The 21,268-nt window shown below is 42.4% G+C and overlaps 1 protein-coding gene across 3 annotated transcripts in view; it reads right to left on the bottom strand.

Annotated features, from left to right (window-relative positions):
• Positions 1-3,361: 3,361 nt before the first annotated feature.
• cacna1ha (calcium channel, voltage-dependent, T type, alpha 1H subunit a) overlaps positions 3,362-21,268 on the bottom strand; it is a 113,685-nt gene continuing 95,778 nt past the window's right edge. For 2 of the 3 annotated variants that reach the window (XM_056402557.1, XM_056402558.1), the window contains exons 28-38: positions 19,414-19,565; positions 18,514-18,623; positions 17,938-18,071; positions 17,505-17,575; positions 16,065-16,143; positions 13,700-13,821; positions 12,432-12,590; positions 12,068-12,208; positions 11,662-11,830; positions 9,578-9,735; positions 3,362-9,474 (exon numbers count right to left, since the gene is read on the bottom strand). In XM_056402557.1, coding sequence (XP_056258532.1) covers positions 8,032-9,474; positions 9,578-9,735; positions 11,662-11,830; positions 12,068-12,208; positions 12,432-12,590; positions 13,700-13,821; positions 16,065-16,143; positions 17,505-17,575; positions 17,938-18,071; positions 18,514-18,623; positions 19,414-19,565 — 2,738 coding nt within the window. In that variant the 3' untranslated portion in view covers positions 3,362-8,031. Of the gene's footprint in view, positions 9,475-9,577; positions 9,736-10,783; positions 10,841-11,661; positions 11,831-12,067; positions 12,209-12,431; positions 12,591-13,699; positions 13,822-16,064; positions 16,144-17,504; positions 17,576-17,937; positions 18,072-18,513; positions 18,624-19,413; positions 19,566-21,268 lie in introns of those variants that run through there. The other variant, XM_056402559.1, reaches the window with a different exon arrangement.

The raw sequence follows: 21,268 nt of genomic DNA, 5'->3' as shown, positions 1-21,268 counted from the left end.
TCTGAGCAGGTAAATGGCTTCTGACTTTTTTTTCTCCTTTATTGTGAGAGTCAGTCTGAAACTCATCACTTGGGGCTGAAAGACTTCCTGCAACAAGGGATCGCTTAGCATAATGTCTCAGTGGCATATTATAACGTGTTGTTTCGCCGGATTTGTCTCTTGGGTGTGACAACTGAATAAGGTTCATTTTATTTCACAAAAAGAGACTGTTCCTGGTGAATCGCGCCTCCCGTCTCCAGCCTCAGAGCCTGCGTGATAGTTTGATGATCGTAGCCATGTTCATTGCGTCTGCTGATGTGTGTCCTCATTCAAACCACCACAGTCTTAAAAATTACTCAAATGGAGTATCGATGCACCAAGTGTGACCAAGACTGCTGCGTATCAAAGTGTAAAAAAAAAAAGTAGTTCTGTTACACTGGATTCCAAATCTCTTTAAATCTTGCGCTTGCGACACTTAAATATGACTGGAAATGTTCCCCATTAACCAAACTTATCGGGTCGTCTATTTTCCATCTTTTTTAATATCTGTTGGCTGCAGAGTAAAATGCAGCATGCCTCCCACACTTAAATAGTTGGGTTAAAACTGGTCCCCTAGAGCTGCCCCTTTTCATTTTAACCCCCTAGAATGTATTTATAATACATAGAACTTTATTCTCTTTTCCCCTTCAAGAGGATGCCAGATCAGACTATCCAGCTGAGGCTCACCTGCTGCCATGCTAGATGCAAAGTTTCTTTTGTACCTCCATAGCTGCTGTCCCAACAGACAAAGCTGTCATATCACCACCTGACAAAGCAGCTTCACACGGAGTCTAAGCAGGTGCTGAAGGAGGAAACTTTCTGAAGAAAGGTACGACCAATCTTGTGGAGCGTTTTGCTGAACAGCCAAACGTGGATATCCAATTAAAAGCCGATAGCGGATATTTCATGGCGCCATAAAGATGGAAAACCTGGCTGGCTGACAGGTGACTGACTTGTTTGAAGAGTAGATAAGTGTGGAGACATATGGAGATGGGTGTGAGTCTATCTGCAAGACTGCCTTTTTAAATAGGCTTCAAAGAGAATATAAGCCAAAAAAGAGAGATGCTTCTTTAATGGTCACAGGCAAAGTCAGGCTTTGACTGCAGCTCTGACTGGCTAATTTCAAACATGGAGAGGCAGAGCTGCATTGAAAGCCTGAATCCGTCTGCTAACCCATCAAAAGGCACTGCTGTGTGAAATGAACACAAAGGCTGAGACTGATTTTATAACAAATGAACAATAAATGAAAATTGAATGTGCAACAGTAATAACCAGACAAAGGCTTAAATAAATATTGGCATTTTAAAAGAGAAGCTGTTAGCAGGCGCTGCTGCTTGTGTCAGAAGAGGAGGGGCAGGATGCTTCTTTTTATTTTTTCCTGGGATCTGTCATCTTGACCTTTTACTTCTCACAGGAACATATTACAAGTGACGTTGCTTCACTAACAAACACACACCCACACACTCACACACACACACACAAACACACACGCACGCACACACACACAAAAAGCAGTTAGCAGCACTAGAGGTTACCATCACATTTTATTACAGTGCATATCATGTTCAACAGCACCATCTACTGTTGTACTGAATGAACATACTTTACTAGTGAAGTCACATTCCTGAGATAAGACTGTGCCACTAAAGCATGTGATGAGCTGAATGTGTGAATATATTGCTTTCTCGTAATAAGAATTCTTCCTAAACATGATAGGGTAGATTATTAGAACATTTAAAGGACATTTAAATGTTCACATTTTGGCAGAATACTCATTTGATTTGAAATGTTGTCTTTAATTGATTCGTCTAATCAATTAATACTCTAATCTGTGTGTTTTTGGTGAAAGTTAGTGGGACGCATACATCAGAGTAAAATAAAGCAGCGAGGGATAAATATACTGGATATAACCAAAAAACATATAAGAATGTAAAATAAAAGTGTTGAAATCAAGACGCCTTGATTAACTATATGAAATAGCCACTTGCAATGTCTATATAGAGGTTTTAAAAACCCTAACCCTAACCCTCCACACAATTTACTGCACTGGACAATTCCCACCCACTTATTCAACAACCAAACATTGCCATCTAGTGGTTGTGATACTTCCCTACAGAAGGAATAAAATGGAATAATTAATTGACAAACAATTACAGTTTTACATATGTTATTTCAAATTCACCTTTAATCACTTCACAATTTAAAAACTTAATCAAGTCTGTTGTGATAAAGGTCAATAAAGGTAATGAATGATTTCTTGCCATTTTGGGTGTCAGAAAGGGGGGCAATCCCATTTTGAGTGTGAAAATGAAATACATTTGAAAAGACAAAAAATGATGAGTTTACAGATTAGGCTTTGTTTTGGATATTCTGGAAACACGTTACACAGATACGACCCAGAGACAATTGATATCTGATCAGGTATTCCAAGCTCTCTGTCTCTTATTACTGCCAGTGCCCCAGTAACTTCTGCTGCAAGTCCCCTTATACATTGCTTAAGAACGTTGAAGCAGTGGCAATTGTCATCATCATCATCTTCATCATCATGGTCTCTGCAGACACCAGTGAAGAGTTTGTGATATCTCACAAGACAAAAATTAACTTACCGTCATTGTGCAACATTTGGAGAAACTGTTTGAAGAAAATGTTGAACAAAATCTAGAGCAAAGATAGAAAAGTTAAGCAATAAAACAAATAGAACCAACACTTATTGATATTCATACCTTTTCTTGACGGGCACTTTTGGCCAGCGTGGAATTGTAAGTGCTGTTCCCAACCATTTGTAAATTGAAAAAGCTTGGAATTAATTGGAATTTCTAAACTGATCAAAAAATATTTTTGTGGTTTTGCAAAAATCTTGTCCATTTTCTTGTCAACTATGAAATCATGATATAGCCTATGTTAAATCATATCTACCAAAAGAGTCAGTCCTTCAGATCTCTTCCTTCTTTTATTTACATTATTTATTATTATCTCTTCTTACCCATCAGCCCCGATCTGTGTTTTGCCAATGACTGAATTTTGCTAACCATCACTACCTAAGCATAGGATATGTTGTACTTTGATGGTATCTTCTGCACCTTTTCTTTTTTTTATTTTTTTTTTAATCTGATTTCAACACTTAACATCCCTTCACAGACTATACACTGTGACCTCTCCAACAGATATAGCCAATACAAACACATCAGCGAGTTTCATACAAATGCTTACTCATAAATCATGAGAACTCTTCCCATCATCATTCTAATTTATTTACTTATTTGTTGTTGTTATTTTCAGAGCCCAACGACACTGAATTTATGAGGCTGATACTGATATAAGAATCAAATGATGATATCCCCACTAATATTTAGTATATTTTTTTAATATTTGTGTTTGTTTTTTTTAATTGTGGCCCAAATATGTACTAACAGAGACAAGCATTCCATATACATATACACTTCTATAACATTGGTGGACTTGGGATAGACAGGTTTCAAAACCTGGTGCCTACATCACCCACGTTGCATCCATAGACTGCTGAAAGTTTGGTCAGAGATGTGGGTGTGTTATGCTAGTAGCATCTAATGCAGCCTAGAGCTGTTAAACTCAAGCAGAGATTCAACAGACTGATGAATATTCCGCACAGGCTGCTTTTACTGGTCAGGTTAAAATATATATTGAAGGAATGAATAATCAATTAAATTAACACCATCAGCTGAAGAAACAAAGCAGACAACATATGTCAGGAATAAAAAAAATCTTGTATTTTTTAATTGACAGGGAAACATCCTCCAGGACAACGGTTGGTCATCACACAATAATCAGCAACGATACAATGCAGAGAGTCCGACTGTGTGTCGAGCCTTTAAACACCTCCTCTGTCCCCTCCCCTCTCCCTCTCTTATGGGGAATAATGGAGGGCTTATTATTGCAGACACGTTGGCTCTCCTCTGACAAACAGAACACACCTCCTCCCCTCCTTGTAAGGCTTGGGGGGTTTGGGGGTGGGGGGGTGCCTGGGCCAATCACTGAAGGGTTATAAAAAAAGAAAGAAAGAAAGAAAGAAAGAAAGAAAGAAAGAAAGAAAGAAAGAAAGAAAGAAAGAAAACACAAGGCTTCTGATTCATCAAAGTCAAGTTCTATCACAGTTTGAACTTCCTGGAGTCTACTGTTGTGGTAAAACTTGTGTTATGTCGGGAGTGTGATCGGCTTCAGTGCGAGGCCGGACCAGCTCAGTGTCGACCCAGAAAACACAACTAATTACTATCCTGATCTGTCTGTTACAGAGCATCAGGGCTGAGGCTACTCCTACATAAAATATACATCAGTTAATTAGTTTCACCATCACCAGAGTTCTACCATGTTTAGAGTATGTGAAAAAAGGTTCACCTCAACATTAAATAACATTGGTTCCAAACAAAATAGAACCAACTAGGTTTCCATTTCTCTCTATAAAACTGTATAAAGAGGAGCTCAGTCCTCATACAGTAAATAACCACCCAGTATTGCATTGGACAGTAAAGAATAGTGTCATTTAATCAGTATTGTATCAGATACCAATTAATAAGAGCCCAGTGCAATTAGGTAGTCAATCTACAAATGGAAACATCTGAAAATGCAAATATCAAAATTTCTAAAACATCCAGATGATTCTTTCCCAAAAGCTTTTTTTTCCTTAAATCAGAACATGCAATAGTCAAAACTGTTTCCTCAAAAACAGGATTTAAATACTGAGATCCAAAGATCTGTAAATAGTAAGAACAATTATGCAGTCACTCTACCAAACTGTGTTGATTACTATGGCAATATGCTGTAGATCAGGGTTGTCTGCACTAAGTCAAATAAGAATGAGACAGGAAGAGGCTGTCTTCAAACTACTTAAAACCTCCCATTACTGACAATCTGTGCAGGAAGAGGACATGTAACAGGACAAAGCAGTTGCACAATAACAGTGTGTTCAAACACATACTGTATAAAAATGACTTTAAACCAGGGGAAGGACCAACTGTGCCATGTTCAGGAGGGAGGACAACGTCTCAGAATCCAACATCAGATGTGCCTCTGCGTGTCAGAACTGGAAGAAGAGTGCGATCGAAGAATGAACAAGCTGACAGCTGTGTGTTCATCAGCAGCAATGTTTTCAATTTGTGATTTCATTCTCATTTATCTAACTCTTTTATTTTTGCCTCACCACCACCTGAACTCACGGCTGCAGCGCTGTGCTGCTGAATGTGGCTCTATCCCGAGGATGACAACCAATCCCATTGCTGCGCTGTAGCACACAAAGGTCAAAGGTGTTGACCTGTAGCAAAAAGAAGCTAACATACAATTTCATATTTATTTCTTTTTCTTTTTTCCCCTCTTATGTTTTATCTCAAATTTTTGCCCTCTACATGCATACTGCTTGGGAGATGTAAAGCAAATGAGAGTGTGGACGGAGAATGATAATCTGAGAATGATGATCAAGAATAATCTGGAACTCTTTGCATCAATGACCTTATTCTTACAGTGGTCTCTGCAGGTATCAGGAAACTATGTTGGATGCAGGATTTTTTAAGACCAACTGTGTATCTGAAAAGTAAACATAAAAGTCATCCGTTCAACCTGCAAAGACCCTTTGCTCTATGATCTGGCAATACCTATAAAGATAGATCATTTTTCCTTTGCACAAATATGAAAAACTGAGCCGGAAGTGATTATGGTACAGCATCAAAGCACTTTGGTTTTCACTCAGATTACTGAGGACTTGTGCATGTTACATGCTGATCAGACAAAAAAACAAAAAAAAACATGAAGACGTCATCCCAGCCAGCTGCCTTTGAAAGGGGAATCAGTACCAAGCAGCTTACAAGCATGCTTCTTGTGTGCCTCTGCCAAACCAGACTGTGCACAAAACACAAACACATATTGTGCTGTGCTGGAATAAGAGTATGGCTTTGTAAGAGAACATTCAGCCACTGGAAGGAAAATACCTGCCATACTTTGTCATTCACACCTTAAGGGGTTGCATGATTTCATCTGTTACTACAATTCATATGTACTTAACAAATATGATGTGTTGATGTAAGCTGATCTGATGTGTTTTTGATGTGTTGTTAGTGGCTTGTTAGGAATAAGAAAGAAAAAAAGAAAAAAGAAAAGAGGTGATGAATGGCTTATTGAGTCCTCAGCAGGGATGCATGTCACTCTTCTGCTTACAATAACACCATCAGCAGGTGGGCCTGAGCTTCTGGACAAATCTACAGTACCTTCCAGTGCTGCCGGCCACACCCATGCCACCGCAGCCACACGCCGGGGGCAAGTAGCCGACAGTAGCATGAACACTAGAGATAGAAACACTCTCAATCATCATATAAAAATGGGTTTATATCATATATAGTAGTTCTACAGTATGTACGAACACAAGAGTGTGGTTGTTTTATATAGTGTAGACGTCACTATATTTTCCACAAGTATATATTATTATTGCACTCTGGCTACACATATTTAGTAAGTTAGTTAGTTTGGTTGTCTTTAGATGTACAGAAACACTAAGTGGTGTCAGAGCTGATTCAGCCTGAAAACAGCTGTAAAAGAGAGGCTCAGTGATGCCATTTCATACTCTTTATGAGAACAATAGTGGAATTTGTTCATGATGTATATCGCCTCACAGCCAGCAGCCTACAGAGATATCAGCTGCCTGCGAGTTGTTATTTTATGATGTATCTGGACTAATTAAAAACAAAGCAGTCATGTCTCTCTTTTTCTGTGTTGGATAAAATTAGCTCTCGACTCTCTTTTGATTCTTCTGGAGTAATGGCCAAATTTAGATTTAAATCTGTGCAGAGGCAGCTCACATGTTTAGCTTTTAACCTTTAACACCTTTACACAAATTTAAAAACTGTGCTCTCTTTGGAATCAATGTAGAGAAATATCAATTTAATATTAATTTGGCTTGCGTCACTGAGCCCACTTCTTAAGACTGTTATTTGGACACCAGATACACAGAAATCTGAGACAAAGCTACAGAAACACATCACACCCCTGGTCTCTCCGTTCTCTTTTCCAAAATAGAAAAATAAAATCCCGCTCCTCAACCTCAGCTAGTCTGTTGAGAGGAGGGTTGGTCTCCTTCACTGCTCTCTCCGTTTTGAAAAGAAACATACATTCACAAGAGGACAACAGAGGAAAAACAAGCAACTTGAAATTCAAATTCTGTGTGCAAAAAACATTTTAGATTTCTATAAAAATATGTGCATATGGATAGAGCTATTTTTAATCTCACCAAATACAGTATTTTCCTTTATTTACACTGCACAGATACACAGATAAACGTACACTACAGCTCTGCCCTGCTGCCCCCCTCTCTCGTTGCAGGCGTAAGAATAACATGGCCGACTTCCATGACAACAGATTTGACAATAGGAAAACGCACACACACGCACTCACTCAAATTCTCACACACACACACACACACACACACACTTCTGCTCTGATCAATGTGATCGAGGGGCAGAGGAGGGGCAAGTAGAACTTCTGTAGAAAACCTGAAGTTGCATATCCCACAATTCCCCCCACGCTCGCATTTCTCAAACCGCTTCCTGTAAAGGTCAGAGGTTATCAGCCAGACGCTGCTTCCTGATTGGCTCGCGTGGGTAGGGACAGTGTGTCAAAAAAACTTTGGCTACGGAGTTAGGTGGCTTTAGTCCTGGTGTGTTGTTAGTATTAGTCTGCACACACCATGTACAGTGGGTACTGTTTGACTGGTACAGCCTCGGTGGATCTGCTGTTCTTCAGGAAAATGGATCCACTGTATATTATTCTAGGACAGGACTGTACCAGCGTCTCTCTGGAAAGAGTAATCAATGTCTTTTCAGTATTCATCAAAACAAAAACAAAAACAAAAAAGTCCCTCTCCCAGTAAACCTCTTCCTCTCACCCCCCCCCCCCTCCCCGAGCACCAGTCTCTGCTGAGGTCAGCCGAGGCCCCACTACTCCAGCTTCAGAGATTTTGGACCAAATAATTGACTTCCTGAAGGTAAACCTCGATGTTCATTGGGCGGTCCTCCTGTTCTTTGCACTGAATCCCGCACCGCTTCCCAGTCTGTTGTCGAAAGGGGAAGAGCAGGTGGCTGTATCAGTGTCAGAAAGGCCAGCTGACAGGCCGCTCATGTATCTGGACTGTGGTTGGTCGAAGGTGAACTGGGGGAGGGGGATGTAGTCCCCTGCGAGAGAGGAGTGCCTTGCAGCGGGGGAGAGGGAGCGTGTCTGTGAGAAAGGCATAGCGTTAGGGACAAGAGGTGCATGAGGCTGGATGAAGATGTTCGGGCTGATGGGGATGTGTGGATGTGTAGGTGTGGACGGGTGCGGTGGAGTGTGTGTCTGAGTGTGTGTTGGAGTAGACCCCCGCGAGGGCGTCAGTGTGCGAGTTGGCGAGTTCGCTTGCAGCGGTACGTGGATGGGTGTCAGCGTTGTGTGCATCGGGGAGTGCATCTGTGTGCGTGTCGGGGTATCCGCTGAGATGTCTTGCGTGTGTGTGTTTGACTGTGTGTGTGGGGTCAAGTCATAGGAGGGTGTCCTGCGTCTCAGCATCATGCTGCAGTCGGCGAGTTTTGGGGGTGAGGCGATTTGGGGGTGTTCCCTCTCTGAGGGCGGGTGGATGGATATACAGGGAGGACTCATCTTCTTCTTTCTGTGGCCGCCCCCGACTGACTGCACCCTCATAGGAAATGCCTGACCGCCCTTTTCCGACCGGTGGGCCTCCTGTGTATAGAATTGGTCATCACCGGTGATGACAGCCTGTGGAAGGCAGACTTCGATGGAGTGGCGCCGCTGGTCTTCAGGGTGACCAACAGCCAACGATGACGGCTTATCCAGTAAGCCCTGGGTGTCAACGCTAAAGCCCTTCCTAAAGTCACGGTCCTTCAATCCTGCTGCAAGCAGACTGAGCGTGCTCCTGGAGGAGGAAGGCAGTAGCGGGGGAGGAGGAGGAGGGGAGGAGTCGAGAGAGTACGGGGAGGTGTACGGGGAGAGGGAGTGGCTACGGGCGGCCTTCCCTCTGCTCTCTTGCCTGCCTTCCTCCTCATCCCTCCACCTGTGGTGGGCTGAGCTGGTGATGTGATACACCTCCTCATCGGCAGGGTCGCAGAGGGAGGCAGCGGAGGGCGGTCTAGGTCTCCGAAGGTTGGGGGGGCGCAGGGGGAGACGCGGGGAGGGAAGTGGAGGGAGAAGAAGCGTTGGGGATGATGGTGGGGGAGGGAGGTGAGAGGGGGAAGGCAGTAGAGGAGGCAGAGGAGAGGGAGAGGTGGGAGGGAGTGGGAATGCAGGAGGGGAGCAGGGTGGGAGGGAGAAAGCTGAAGGGGAGGAAGGAGGAGGAGGAGGAAGGGGAGATGGGGAGGAGGTATGAGGGGAAAGGGGAGAAGGGGACAGGGGAAGCGGGATAGGGTTTGGCCTCTCCTGTTGCTCACATTCCACCGAATCCAGTTTAACTGCCACCTGCAACACAAAGCACAAAAACACACCACCATGACGTATCGTCAATAAACCTGAATGATTGTGTGTGTGTGTGTGTGTGCGTGTGTGTGTAGGCAGCTTGTACCTGTCTGCGCAGGGCGCGCGGGGAGGGGCTGGGCGTGGGCGGGGCGATGCGGGGCAGGATGAGGGTGGGAGGGGATCGCGGGTGGATGGGGGAAACGTCTGGTACCTGCAGCAGAGCGCGACTCTCACATGGCTGGGAGTGGACCGACGTCACCGAGCCTGAGGGTTCAAACGCAAAAAGTGTTTGAATCACACCACATGATACGATCACATGCGCACACTGTCGATGCAAACACATGCATTTTCGCACAAAACACATGCATATTAAGGCACATTCAGTCATATACACGCATACTGAGAAATTCCTTTTACTTTGGGATGATCTAAAGTCTCTATATTTAAGCAATCATTATAAAAACAATATTGGTAACACTTTATCTTGATAGAACGTTTGGATTTCAGAACAATCCAAATATATTTTCGATTTTAAGTTTTAATTCGTTCTTGCTCTTAATTTAGAAATCTTCAAATCTGATATCAAAATAAAGTGTTTTCTGAACAGAAATCATTAGCACACATTTGCTCATCAAAACGGAAATGTTTTCAATAAAGTAGCAGCAGTGAACTGAATATCAGGGGAGTCATACAGTAGAGGTAAGGTCAGTTTTCTGGGTGTAATATTCTGCATTAGATCCTGGTTACATTCACACTTCTGTGTAACTGTATTCAAATAGTCATAACAGTCAAGTTTAAGAAGCTGATAACATATAGCACTCTACGGCTCCAAAACGTGAGTGTGATTGCAAAGAGATGAGGACAAAGCGACTCCACTGCGAGTTCAAGCTTTGTCGACTGTTTAACTGCGGTGAAGTTGTGTAACCAGGGTCTTATGCGTTCTGCACACACAGGTCCAGCAGACCTGTGAGTTCAGATGTCGTAAAAAGTAAAACATGTTCAAAACATTGCAGCAAAGTCAGAGTTAGATCGAGAGAAGTTTCATTTTAAGTTGGTCCTTTTAGTCCAAGCTGAAAAGCCACTTGATCTATCTCTTTTAATCTCAAACGAATAAACAAAGCACCACAGCTGTCATGATTACATTTTTTTTTTTTTTTTTTACACATATAACACTATTTCTTGACTTTGCAGCTTGGCCATAAAGTTAACCATCATTCTAGCTGAGTATTCAGCCATTCCACATCTGAGCAGATGAGCCTGTGACAAGGTTGCAGAAATTCACGTGTATCAGCTCATCCACTACAGTGAGTACCTTGGGACAGAGCTGGGCCTGTCCAGAGCCTGGCCACAACACACCATTAGAATCTGACTGCAGATAAAACAGTGCTTATCAGTGCTTAGAGTTGTGTTCTCAGCAAGTTTATCCTGCTTCTACTTTGACTGTTTACAGACACAAACTGGAACTGGAGAAAAAAAAAAAAAGATATTATGTCATACAACTGTAATTGTGAGGCGTATTTCTTATTTATATTGAATGTGAATTGTCTGTGCCTAATCATGAAATATCAAAAAACCACAAGAGAGTAGGAGGAGGAGTAGAGCGTGGATCTACTAATGGCTAGGGCAAATTATATGTTTTGTTTTTTTTTTTTAAATTGAACTTTATAACTTTATTCAAAGATAGCATTTACAAACTTGGCCGGTGTGTTCTGCATCATTTCATGTCATATTCCATTTGGCTGGTTTGTAGACGTGAGTCGTAGCAGCAGTCACACTGTGAGAATTTGATCCCAAATTTCTGACACTGTCTGAATTTTGCTGCAGGCTGTCTTTGATCGCCAAAGCTCCAAATTGGCTGTCAGTGGAATGTGCCTCGCGGTGCGATCTAAGACCACCGTTTTGGACTGACGGCCAAAGATTTTTCCATGTTTCTCTCACAACTGGTAACCTTCGTCGCAGACAGCCCAAAATCACAAAGTGTAAAGGGGCTTTTAGAGCCGAAATCCATCTCTAAATCTTTATTCAGCAGCTACAGCTTGAGGTTTAGTGAACAGGATTAGCAGCCATGCCTGTTAGAATAATCTCAGTGGCTGATTAACACAAAGGTAAGACAGAGCAACGAAACTCCATGTTAATAAAGTCAAATTGTTATATCATGTTTAATATTTAAGTCCTGAACAGGCGCGTTACCTGAATGCTGGTGCTGGGGACTGAGATCCACCTCTTCCAAGGGGTAGGGGGCGCTGGCAGGCCGCACAGGTCGGAACATGTAGCTGTCGTTAGGCAGAGAGTGCATCCTGGATACGGACATCTTCCTTGACGACAGCAGGTCTTGGTCCTCATACTGGACCTCTTCCTCCTGCAGGGGGAGACAGAGACCACGCAGCTCAAACACTGACTGTCTAAAACTGTTCTGTTTTAATACTGTAACACTGCAACGCATGCTGTTTTACAATCAAAGGACACATTCAGAACCAAGTACCACAAGTTGCATGTGCTACTTCTTTCCATTACACTCTGACTTACACTTCCAGTGTAGTTTCAGGATTAGCCAAGCTCCCCGACTGACCAATGAGCAAGGTGAAGTCCTTCCTACCTGTCCAGGTGAATGTGGACATGGCCCAACATAGGTTCCTCCCGCCGAGCTGTTGTTGGAGGTTGTGCTTAATTTACGTTGCCTCTCCAAAGCCATTTCCAAGGCAATCTCTGCATCCATCTCTGCGTCCTCTTTGGCCTCCTGCAAAGAACAGATACACATTTACTCTGTGACTACATTTTACAGCAAATGCAAATGTGCATTAAATTTCAGTCCAAAACAGGCAAAACTGCAATGAGACAGTAAACACTATACAGCAGTCATGTAATGTACTGACACATATGTGTCTCTACACCTTTGGCTATATAGACACAGTCTTCACACAGGCACATATCTACCCAGTTCCCCTTGCTAGTTACTGTACCTTGTTGCTTTCCTCTAGGTGTTTCATCAAAACAGCCACCACCACATTGACCAGCACGAACTGGGCCATGAGCACAAAGGTGACAAAGTAAATTGGAGAGACCAGGGGCAGGTAGGAGAGACAGTGTCGGTCGTCTGGATGACACTCCCTTAACGTGTCCTTAAGAGACACAGAGACAGAGAGAGGGACAGAAGAGAGAGAAAGGGAACAAGGGAAACAGAGAAAGTACAGACACACACATTAACAGTTAACAGAGGATATGCAAATTGGTCAGCTGCAGGTCAGAGGTTATCATCATTTAGAACCACACAGAATTAGTGGGAGTGATAGAGAAGCTTTCAGACGTGCGTTGAAATTGTAGTTGCTGTTACTATCTTTACCCTCTACTACTATATCAAAGGTTATGTAATGGAGAAATAAGGACTTTAAGCATCTCTTTAAAGGTGATGTCATTCTGTATCAGTGTAGCTACGATAAGTCAAACCTCTAACCAGTAAATCCCTCCAATCAAATAAAACTCATGCCTATCCTGTCTGATGTCCCATCAGTTTAAACTTAAGAGTGATCCCTCTCAAATATTACATGTCAAAAGTCATGCATCACAATAAGGATGTGACATTCAGCTACTGTTATTGTACATCCACTGTTTAACCTTTTGTTCTGGAATGGAACCAAAACGTAACCAAGCTGCTGAACGTGTGGACTTCTTTTACACAAACAGCCGAGTAGACTAATTGTTCGCGCAAAGGCAGGCACAACGTTTATCTTAGCCACTTTTATAGCCTCAGGTTAAATGGAGACAGTGTGTGGCATTGCTCGGAGAGTTGTGACTGCCCTCTGCTGGAATTCAGGGGTGTGACTGGATTGTAATCGCTGACCACTGACATGATCAAATCTGCCAGAAATTAAAAACTGATGATTCATATAATTATTGTTGTTTAACACAAATGGCCACAAGACCAGGCTGAGTCATTGTCAATAATTTCTTTCTTTTTTTATCAGATGGTCTATTTATATATAAAAGTCTGAGCCTCAGACTGTGTCATTTTTGAGTAAGTGGGGGCGATTATGTCATACACCACATTTTTTAATAAAGTAAAATTAAGATGTGACATTGCCCGACTCTAAGCTACTTTATTATTCTATAATTGGTTTTGGAGGTCATTGCTCTCTCTGTGGTTATGAGATAATCTAGGCATCACTTATGAGAGAGCGTGCATGTGTGTTCGAGTGCACGTGCGTGTGCGTGTCTTTGTGTGTGTTCGTACTTTCATAATCCCATTCCAGTTGTCTCCAGTGGACACTCGAAACAGAGTGAGGAAGGCCATCCCAAAATTTTCAAAAGTTGCGTGACGACTCAAGCCCTCACACGGGTTGTTTTCGTTACACACTATTCAACACAAACATACACAGACATTAATGTCACTGCTCTATGGACATGTAAATACGTGTAAAAAAAAAACAAAAAACAAGTGAGTCCCTGTGTGATCATACAAGTGTCAGTACGTCAGTCGGAAAGTCTATGAAAACAGCATATAGCGAACACACAAACAGATGAGTGGCTGAGCTGTGTGTGTGCGTGCCGACATGACACAGGGGAGGAGAACAGGCAGCTGTCTTCTGGAGGACAGGGAAAGTTTCAGGGTCAAGTCGACAGAAAGCCCTCAGGAGCCTGTTTACAGAATCACAACATCCACCAGACAATATCTTCCTTTGCAAGAGGAAGCTAAAGAGGAGCCAGACTTCTCCTCGGAGGATTATGTACCTTGTTTCTTATTCTAAGTGTCAGTCACCAGGAGAAAAACGAGATGACTTAATGCCAATGTGTAGCTCAGAAGAAAGAAGGAGATTGAAATACACGGTGTCACAAAGAAATGGTAGATATATCTGCAAGAGACCAAGGAATAATAATACCATCGATTCTAAACACTACAAAAAGAACACAGATAAAAAGTTGGATGGCCAGAAAGCAGACAGATCCTTTAAAACAAAGATGATACAAAATAAAACCAGTGTGACTGAGTATTTTATTGTAAAACTAAAAATGTCCTTATTATTCCTCCGGCAGGCAGAAATACTCCATCTTCCTCTCCCCACGTCTGAGTCACGGCACAGTAGCAAAAGGACGGGGTGGAAATGGGGATTCATCTAGACATTACCTTTCAAGTGATCAGTAACTCGATTTGGATTCTTTTTCAAAAATGCTCCAAAAATGTGTGCTGACAGCAACTTGAATTCAACAATATGAGTATTAATATTTAAACCCACATTCTATCTCTTTTGCTTTTGACCTTCTCTTATCTGTTCAGCCTTCTGCAGAGACCAGAGGCAAAGAGTTAAGACTCCCAGAGCGCCAGCATACAGTATCACCGTCATCATCAGATCTTACACTATCTTTCTCTGAGGGCAGAAAGTTGTCATGAGCCAATTAAATCAGTTATTAGTGGTGGAGTACATTTTATTAAGGGTCCCATACTTAACGTGTTTTATTTTAAGTTTTGATATCCATAAGAAGATATATTTGAGGTTTTATGTACCGAAAACCATCTCAATGTAATTTCATATCTCTCTCAGGCTTCTCTCTGGAGCTCTAGTAACAACAGGTCGGTGAACCAATCAGAGGAGAGGCTCTGGGCCTCTCTCCTTGTGATGTACAGGAGAATGGGACGAACGTAAAGACAACCCGAAAACATAATGCCTCTGGCCCTGACCGTTGCGGAGACATAAAAGCCCATACAAGTGGAGGCCTTTATTACTTCATAGCTGCTTCCTTTATTGAAAACCTTTCATGGGAAATATATAATATAAAAAGCAGCAAAGACACATGTTTTGAAAGTTTTTTTTTTCTTTTTCAAATTGAATAGGTGATCGTCACCATGAGCAGCTTGAAAGTGTTTATGATGCGGTGACCCTACATACTGTAACCTCCGGGGATGACTGGGCAAAAAACCCTCATGGGCATGACTGTGATGATGTAAACTAACAGTAACGTTTCCTGATCTTCAACAAACAGTACTGTAAAATTCTCCAGCACGCTTCTCTCCGAGCCTGTACCTCGGCTCTGTAAGCCTTAAAAACAGCATATACAGTGAGTGCACTCAGCGGCTTTGAGAAAAGCCAAAATCATAGCAATCACGGTAGGATTTAGACTTCACGAGACAAGAAAACAGACATCCCTTCGTTTTCCCAGTGCGCAGAGCAGAGTCATATTAATATTCCGCAGAAGGCAACCTCTTCATCACCAAGTTGTTTTCATTTTGTCTCCTTCTGATGCCATTTTGTTAATCCTCCTCCCTAACACATTGTTGCGCTCTCAGAGAAAATGAGCTGGCCTATTGAGGAAGCAATATTTAAATAAACGTGATCATGCAAATGTCATCTTCTCCTGTTTGAAACAGGCCTCTGATGTGAGAATGGTGGGGGGAGACTGGGAGACAGGGAGAGAGAGAGAGAGGGAGACAGATGGGAGTAGAGAGCGAGGATTCGACATAGACAGTTCAGCCAGGAAAATTTGCTATAAGTCCTGACTGTCGCAGTAATGAGTGGATTTTTTTTATAGAAGCTTGCAGACCGAGGTATACTGTATGTGTGTGTGTGTGCGTGTGTGTGTGTTTTGCCAGTAGTGCGACTGACCCAGTTTGCCAAAGAGCTCCACTCCCAGCGCAGCGTAGATGAAGAAGAGCAGCATGAAGAGGAGGCCGAGATTTCCCACCTGGAAGCAAAATGCATGTTAGAACCCCCCAGACACACACGCACACACACACACACCAAACACTACAGTGTAAACATTGCTTGTTTAAAGCTGGGGGGAAGAGAATGCATTAAGACTTATTTCACTGTATTCCAGTTGACAATAATTTCGCCACCATACATAGAAAGAACATACTGACAGAATGTCATGCACCTAAGTGAACTCTCTGTTGTTTGGCTGAAACACGAGTATTGTGAGTACTGAGGGGTATTTGTTTGCTGACAGGGGTATTCAAAGCCTGAACATCTTTGTGCTTCCATGCTGCCTGAAGTCAGTTTCATTTTCACACAGGAACTCTGATTAACTGGCTATAGGGCATTAACTGAAAACAACATAGTGAAACAGACTTTGAAGATACTTCAAATTAACAGGCAGACATGTTTTTACATTTATGGTTTGACATTTTCTACCATAGCAGTCTGAGAGCTGAGTTATTGACGGCAGCTTTCTACTCGGTACACAGAGAAATCTGGCAATGAACCTTGAGTGCTATAAAAAAAGAAAAGAAAAAAAAAAGAAAACAGTGAACATCGTGAAGAATCCTGGGCAGACCCTGTGAACTCTATGCACTTCCTATGACTACATCTGCATCAGAGCATCAGAAAGCTCCCAGCATGTTGTGTTTCATCCTGTTCCGTCAAATCTGTACTTGTGCACTCTGTGCCCTGAGTGTTATATCTGTACACTTGACATTTAGAAAATAGCAGAACAATGGAGTCTGTCACTGCATGTGCATCATAATCGTTAGTGCAGCTGCTCTGTGCCAGGCAGCAGGAGAGAGAGAGAGAGACAGAGAGAGACCTGAGATACTCCCACAACATCCGTGGACACGCTTTAAAAGGAGTGTGTTGACTGGAGAGAAAAAAGCACAACGAGTAACATCAGGGAAGTCGGCTGCAGCTACAGTCTGACTCTAAAAATGGCTGCTTAAAAAAACAAGACACTGCTCAGTAATGGAAGTTAATATCCTTTGAGTTTTTGTGATTGCAACAAATTGCGTCGTACGTGATGTGTTTGACTTTTATTACTCTTTCATGCACATTTAATAACCCATCAAGTGGAGTGCACAGTCCAACTGTACAGAGGTAAGGAAAGAAATGTACAAAATTAGACGTTTTAGGGTCAGAATATGAGCGCGATGTGCCTTGTATTAAATATTCATCAACGAGCATAAATCTTTCAGATGGATGTCTATTCCAAAGAAAACCTTCATGCGGATCCTATATTCATAAAAAATAAAATAAATAAATAAAAAAAACATAAATAAATCACAAATCAAAATAGCTCTTTTGTGTTTGAGACCCCGCAGAGTCTGTGTTTACCTGGGGCAGCGCTTGCATGACAGTATCCAGCAGAGATCTCATCCCCGTGGCCATCTTCAGAAGTTTGAGCACTGCAGAGAGACACAGGAGCGGTCTTTAACAGCGTCGACAGTCTTTATTTGCTGCAGAATTTACAACGGCACAGCACGATACTACTGTAGTACTGCACAGCAGGGAGACACTCCGATTTGTATTTATATCTATAAGCCAGGGGACACCTGTAACATATGATTTTTAATGCTGACCTTACATGAAAAATAAATGTGTTAATAAAAAGCGCTTTATAATATATACAATGTTTATGATGTTTGTCTGTAGTGATGACTCACAAACTGGTACAATGACTGTGTGTTCTGTCATTATGTACAAGATAAACAGGTATAGACTGTGTGTGTGTGTGTGTGTGTGTGTGTGTGTGTGTGCGCGTATCTACCTCGTGCTATTCTGAGTACTCTCATGATTCTGATGATGGTGGGATTTATGGGCAGTGCTGCGCTCATTTTCAGCTCCTCCAGGGTGATGCCCATGATGGACAATGCCACTATAGCTATATCCAGCTGATTCCACCTAAACACAGATAAACATTAAAAGATCATTACACACTGCTCTCTTAAAAACTGTTATGTATTTTTAGCCCATAAGCCCTACTGTGAGTTAGTTGAAAAGAAGGACAGGCGCACAGGAGTGAAGAAGTCATGCTGCCTTGCTGTTGGTGGCGATAAGTGGGCAGGTTGTTTAGATTAATGTGTAGCCCACCCACTAATCTCTGTAATAGGGGGAACACCGAGTTCACCGCTGATAAGGTTCCCCCACGGCACCCTGACACACATGTATACACTCACCAAGGCAGCAAGGAGTCAAAGACCCATAAAGGAATTTAAACTATTTTACACAACATCATGTAATATAATTTGGAAATAATAGCATACACTTAATGAACAATAACTATTACATTCTATAGCATTGTGTGCATACTTTAATAACACCAACATTCATCCCACTGTGTTACCTGTCTTTGAAGAACCTGTGTATGCCAAATGCCACAAGCTTGAGCAGGGCCTCGATGACGAAGATGATGGTAAACACGTAGTTACAGTACTTCAGAACCTCCTCTAAATACTGAACACACACACACACACACACACACACACACACACACACACACACGTTAGATGTTTATTCATTTTCACTGGCAATACTTTTTTCTAACTTTTTAAAATAAACTAACAAACAACAGAAAAGACAGAACAAAAAGAAGCATGTTATCAGAACTATTGAGGAAGATCCTGGTGTCTTTCTACTTAAATAAATCAACACTTTTTGTTAAGAAAAAAGCAAAACATGTCAGTTTTCTCAGGGAGAATCTACAGAATCAGGAAGTGAGGACAGAAATCAGTGTTGAGCCTGACACTGGCAGGGTTGTCAGGAGTTGTTTTATCTGATAAGTGTTCCCTTGACAACAGCTGTGTTGACTGATCAACACAGTCAAGTTTTTTTTCTATGGAGACTAGAGCCCCTTGCAAACACGCTTGTGCTGTGGAGGCATTCTGGATTGCAGTGTCTTCTGTTTAGAAAATCCAAAACACTACATATTTATGGCACGTTGTCCCGTCAGGTTGATGGCGCTGTTACCCACGTTCTGACGAATGTTTCTGGGCACGCACTCAAAGGTGGCTTTGTTTTGCGAAAGCTAGCCTACACCTCGGTCATCATTAGAGGACTGCCAGACATGTGGGGAAATTTTATTCTGTGTATAAGGTTGTGCAAAAAGGGAATTTAAAGGGATGGTGATCAGCAGCATCACCACCACCACAGAGGTTAGTAAAGGTATTTTGGTTCGGACTGGTCAACGATACCGGTACCTATCGCAATAGCTGATCATGTTTGCGTCCTCATGCGCACACGTTACCTGCGGCTGGTTGTAGTGCTCAATGCTCATGGTGAAGACATTGATGCAGATGATGAAGGTGATGAAGAGGTCCAGGTAGTGGCTGGTACACAGTGTGTGGATGGACAGACGCACGGGAGAGTAGTCCGCATAGTAAGGCCTCTGCTTGGCCTCTGGAGCACACAAACACACACACAAACACACACACACACACACACACACACACACACACACACACACACACACACAGAGACACACACACACACACACAGGGATAAATATGCAAGAAACAGTTAAAACACGGAGAGTTCAACTGTGAGTAACTGTGCTCCGAATTTTAAACATTACATGTGTCCAGTGGTGTGCACAACGACAAGGGGAAGCAAGGGGGGAGGGGCGACCGCCACAGCCTTGATGCTTAGAATGACAACTTCTTTTATGCCCTCATTGACCCAGGATGTGAAGTATCTGCCATAAGAGGACTGGGGCATTATTTTTGGCTCCATGTCAAATCAGAGGGGCCCTTGAATTATCATTTCAAGTACCACTCTGCGCTGAACTTATGGCAAAAAATTAGCCCTAACTATAACCCTGCTCACAGTGGTGGCGACGCCCCCTTTTCGTTCTCACCCCCTGCCTCTCAGACACTGTGCACAACACTGCCTGCGTCATACATTCGAATAGGAGAGGACATGAGAGTCACAGGTATATTATATATTCCATGGGGTACATATTACAACTTCTCCTAACCAAGAAATCCAAGTCACATGATGACTTTAGATGCAGGCACTGCACCTGAACCGCGATATCTCTCTTTCTACGTTTTATTTTTTCAATTTTTAAGGCAACAAGACACCAGGTGTAACTGAGGAAGGCTTGTTGTTGCAAGGCAGTTTTGCGAGAGTGAGTGATTCTCCCTTCTACCAATCTGACGACCAGATCCCTGACCCGTCCCCGTGCTGGATTGCGTATTTCTCAAACATGTCACAGTTCTCCCTTTAATTGGGGCATTTTCACAGGATTCATTGCCCCTCTAATAATTTCATTCTCGTCAGGGTGAAGAGGTCCTGCTCACTATGTAACCATTAAAACCCAGACTACGCACTACACTTTTTGACAGGTGTGTTGGGAAACTGTGAGCTACATCACTGCCTTTGGAATAATAAACAGACTTTAAGTGTAGGTGTAATCATAAAGGAAGCAGCGGTCTATGAAACAGTGCTTGTTTTGACATGTTTTATGTCAAGTTGTCGAGCTATGTTTCGACTGTGTACTCACATGTCCATGTTAATGATTTGAGCGTATACGTGCAGCATGTTTATGTCCCCCCCCCCAAAATGTCCCAATGTTCACCATGCCCTGTCTGTCTGCTGCATGCTTACATGCCTTTGATGTTAGCATCTATGGTTGACAGCGGCTGCGCAGGTTATGTTCAACAACAGAATTCTTTTTTGCAAACGGGATCGTTAATGAATGAAATGTTTCTGAATCAACCTCATGTGTATATTGATTTTAATCATTTAAGATGAATCTCTCCACATTGCTTCCACGGTTTAGGAAATGACTGATGTTGAACAAACACTGAAGCCGCTCTCTTTTAGAGATTTTAACCCTGCGGAAGAATCTCAATAGTCTAAAACTTTGCATTCTTTTTATGATTGGTGACTGTTTGTGCGGCCAAACACTGAGAGTTTTTTTTTCTCTGAGACAGCTGAATAGATTACATTACATTTGTCTGGAGTTTCAGCAGTTTTAGACCAGTGAGACATGTCACTAACACAAGATGAAAAGAGCGGCGTTCTGCTCACACCATATACTGCCTTTCTGGTGTAATTCTGTGATTGATGTGTCGGGTAGATGGATATAATTTTGTGTT

This window comes from Seriola aureovittata, chromosome 17, assembly GCF_021018895.1.
Source record: "Seriola aureovittata isolate HTS-2021-v1 ecotype China chromosome 17, ASM2101889v1, whole genome shotgun sequence".
Taxonomy (NCBI): domain Eukaryota; kingdom Metazoa; phylum Chordata; class Actinopteri; order Carangiformes; family Carangidae; genus Seriola; species Seriola aureovittata.
The sequence above is the reverse complement of the archived record's forward strand: the minus strand, read 5'-3'. Positions and strand labels throughout refer to the sequence as shown.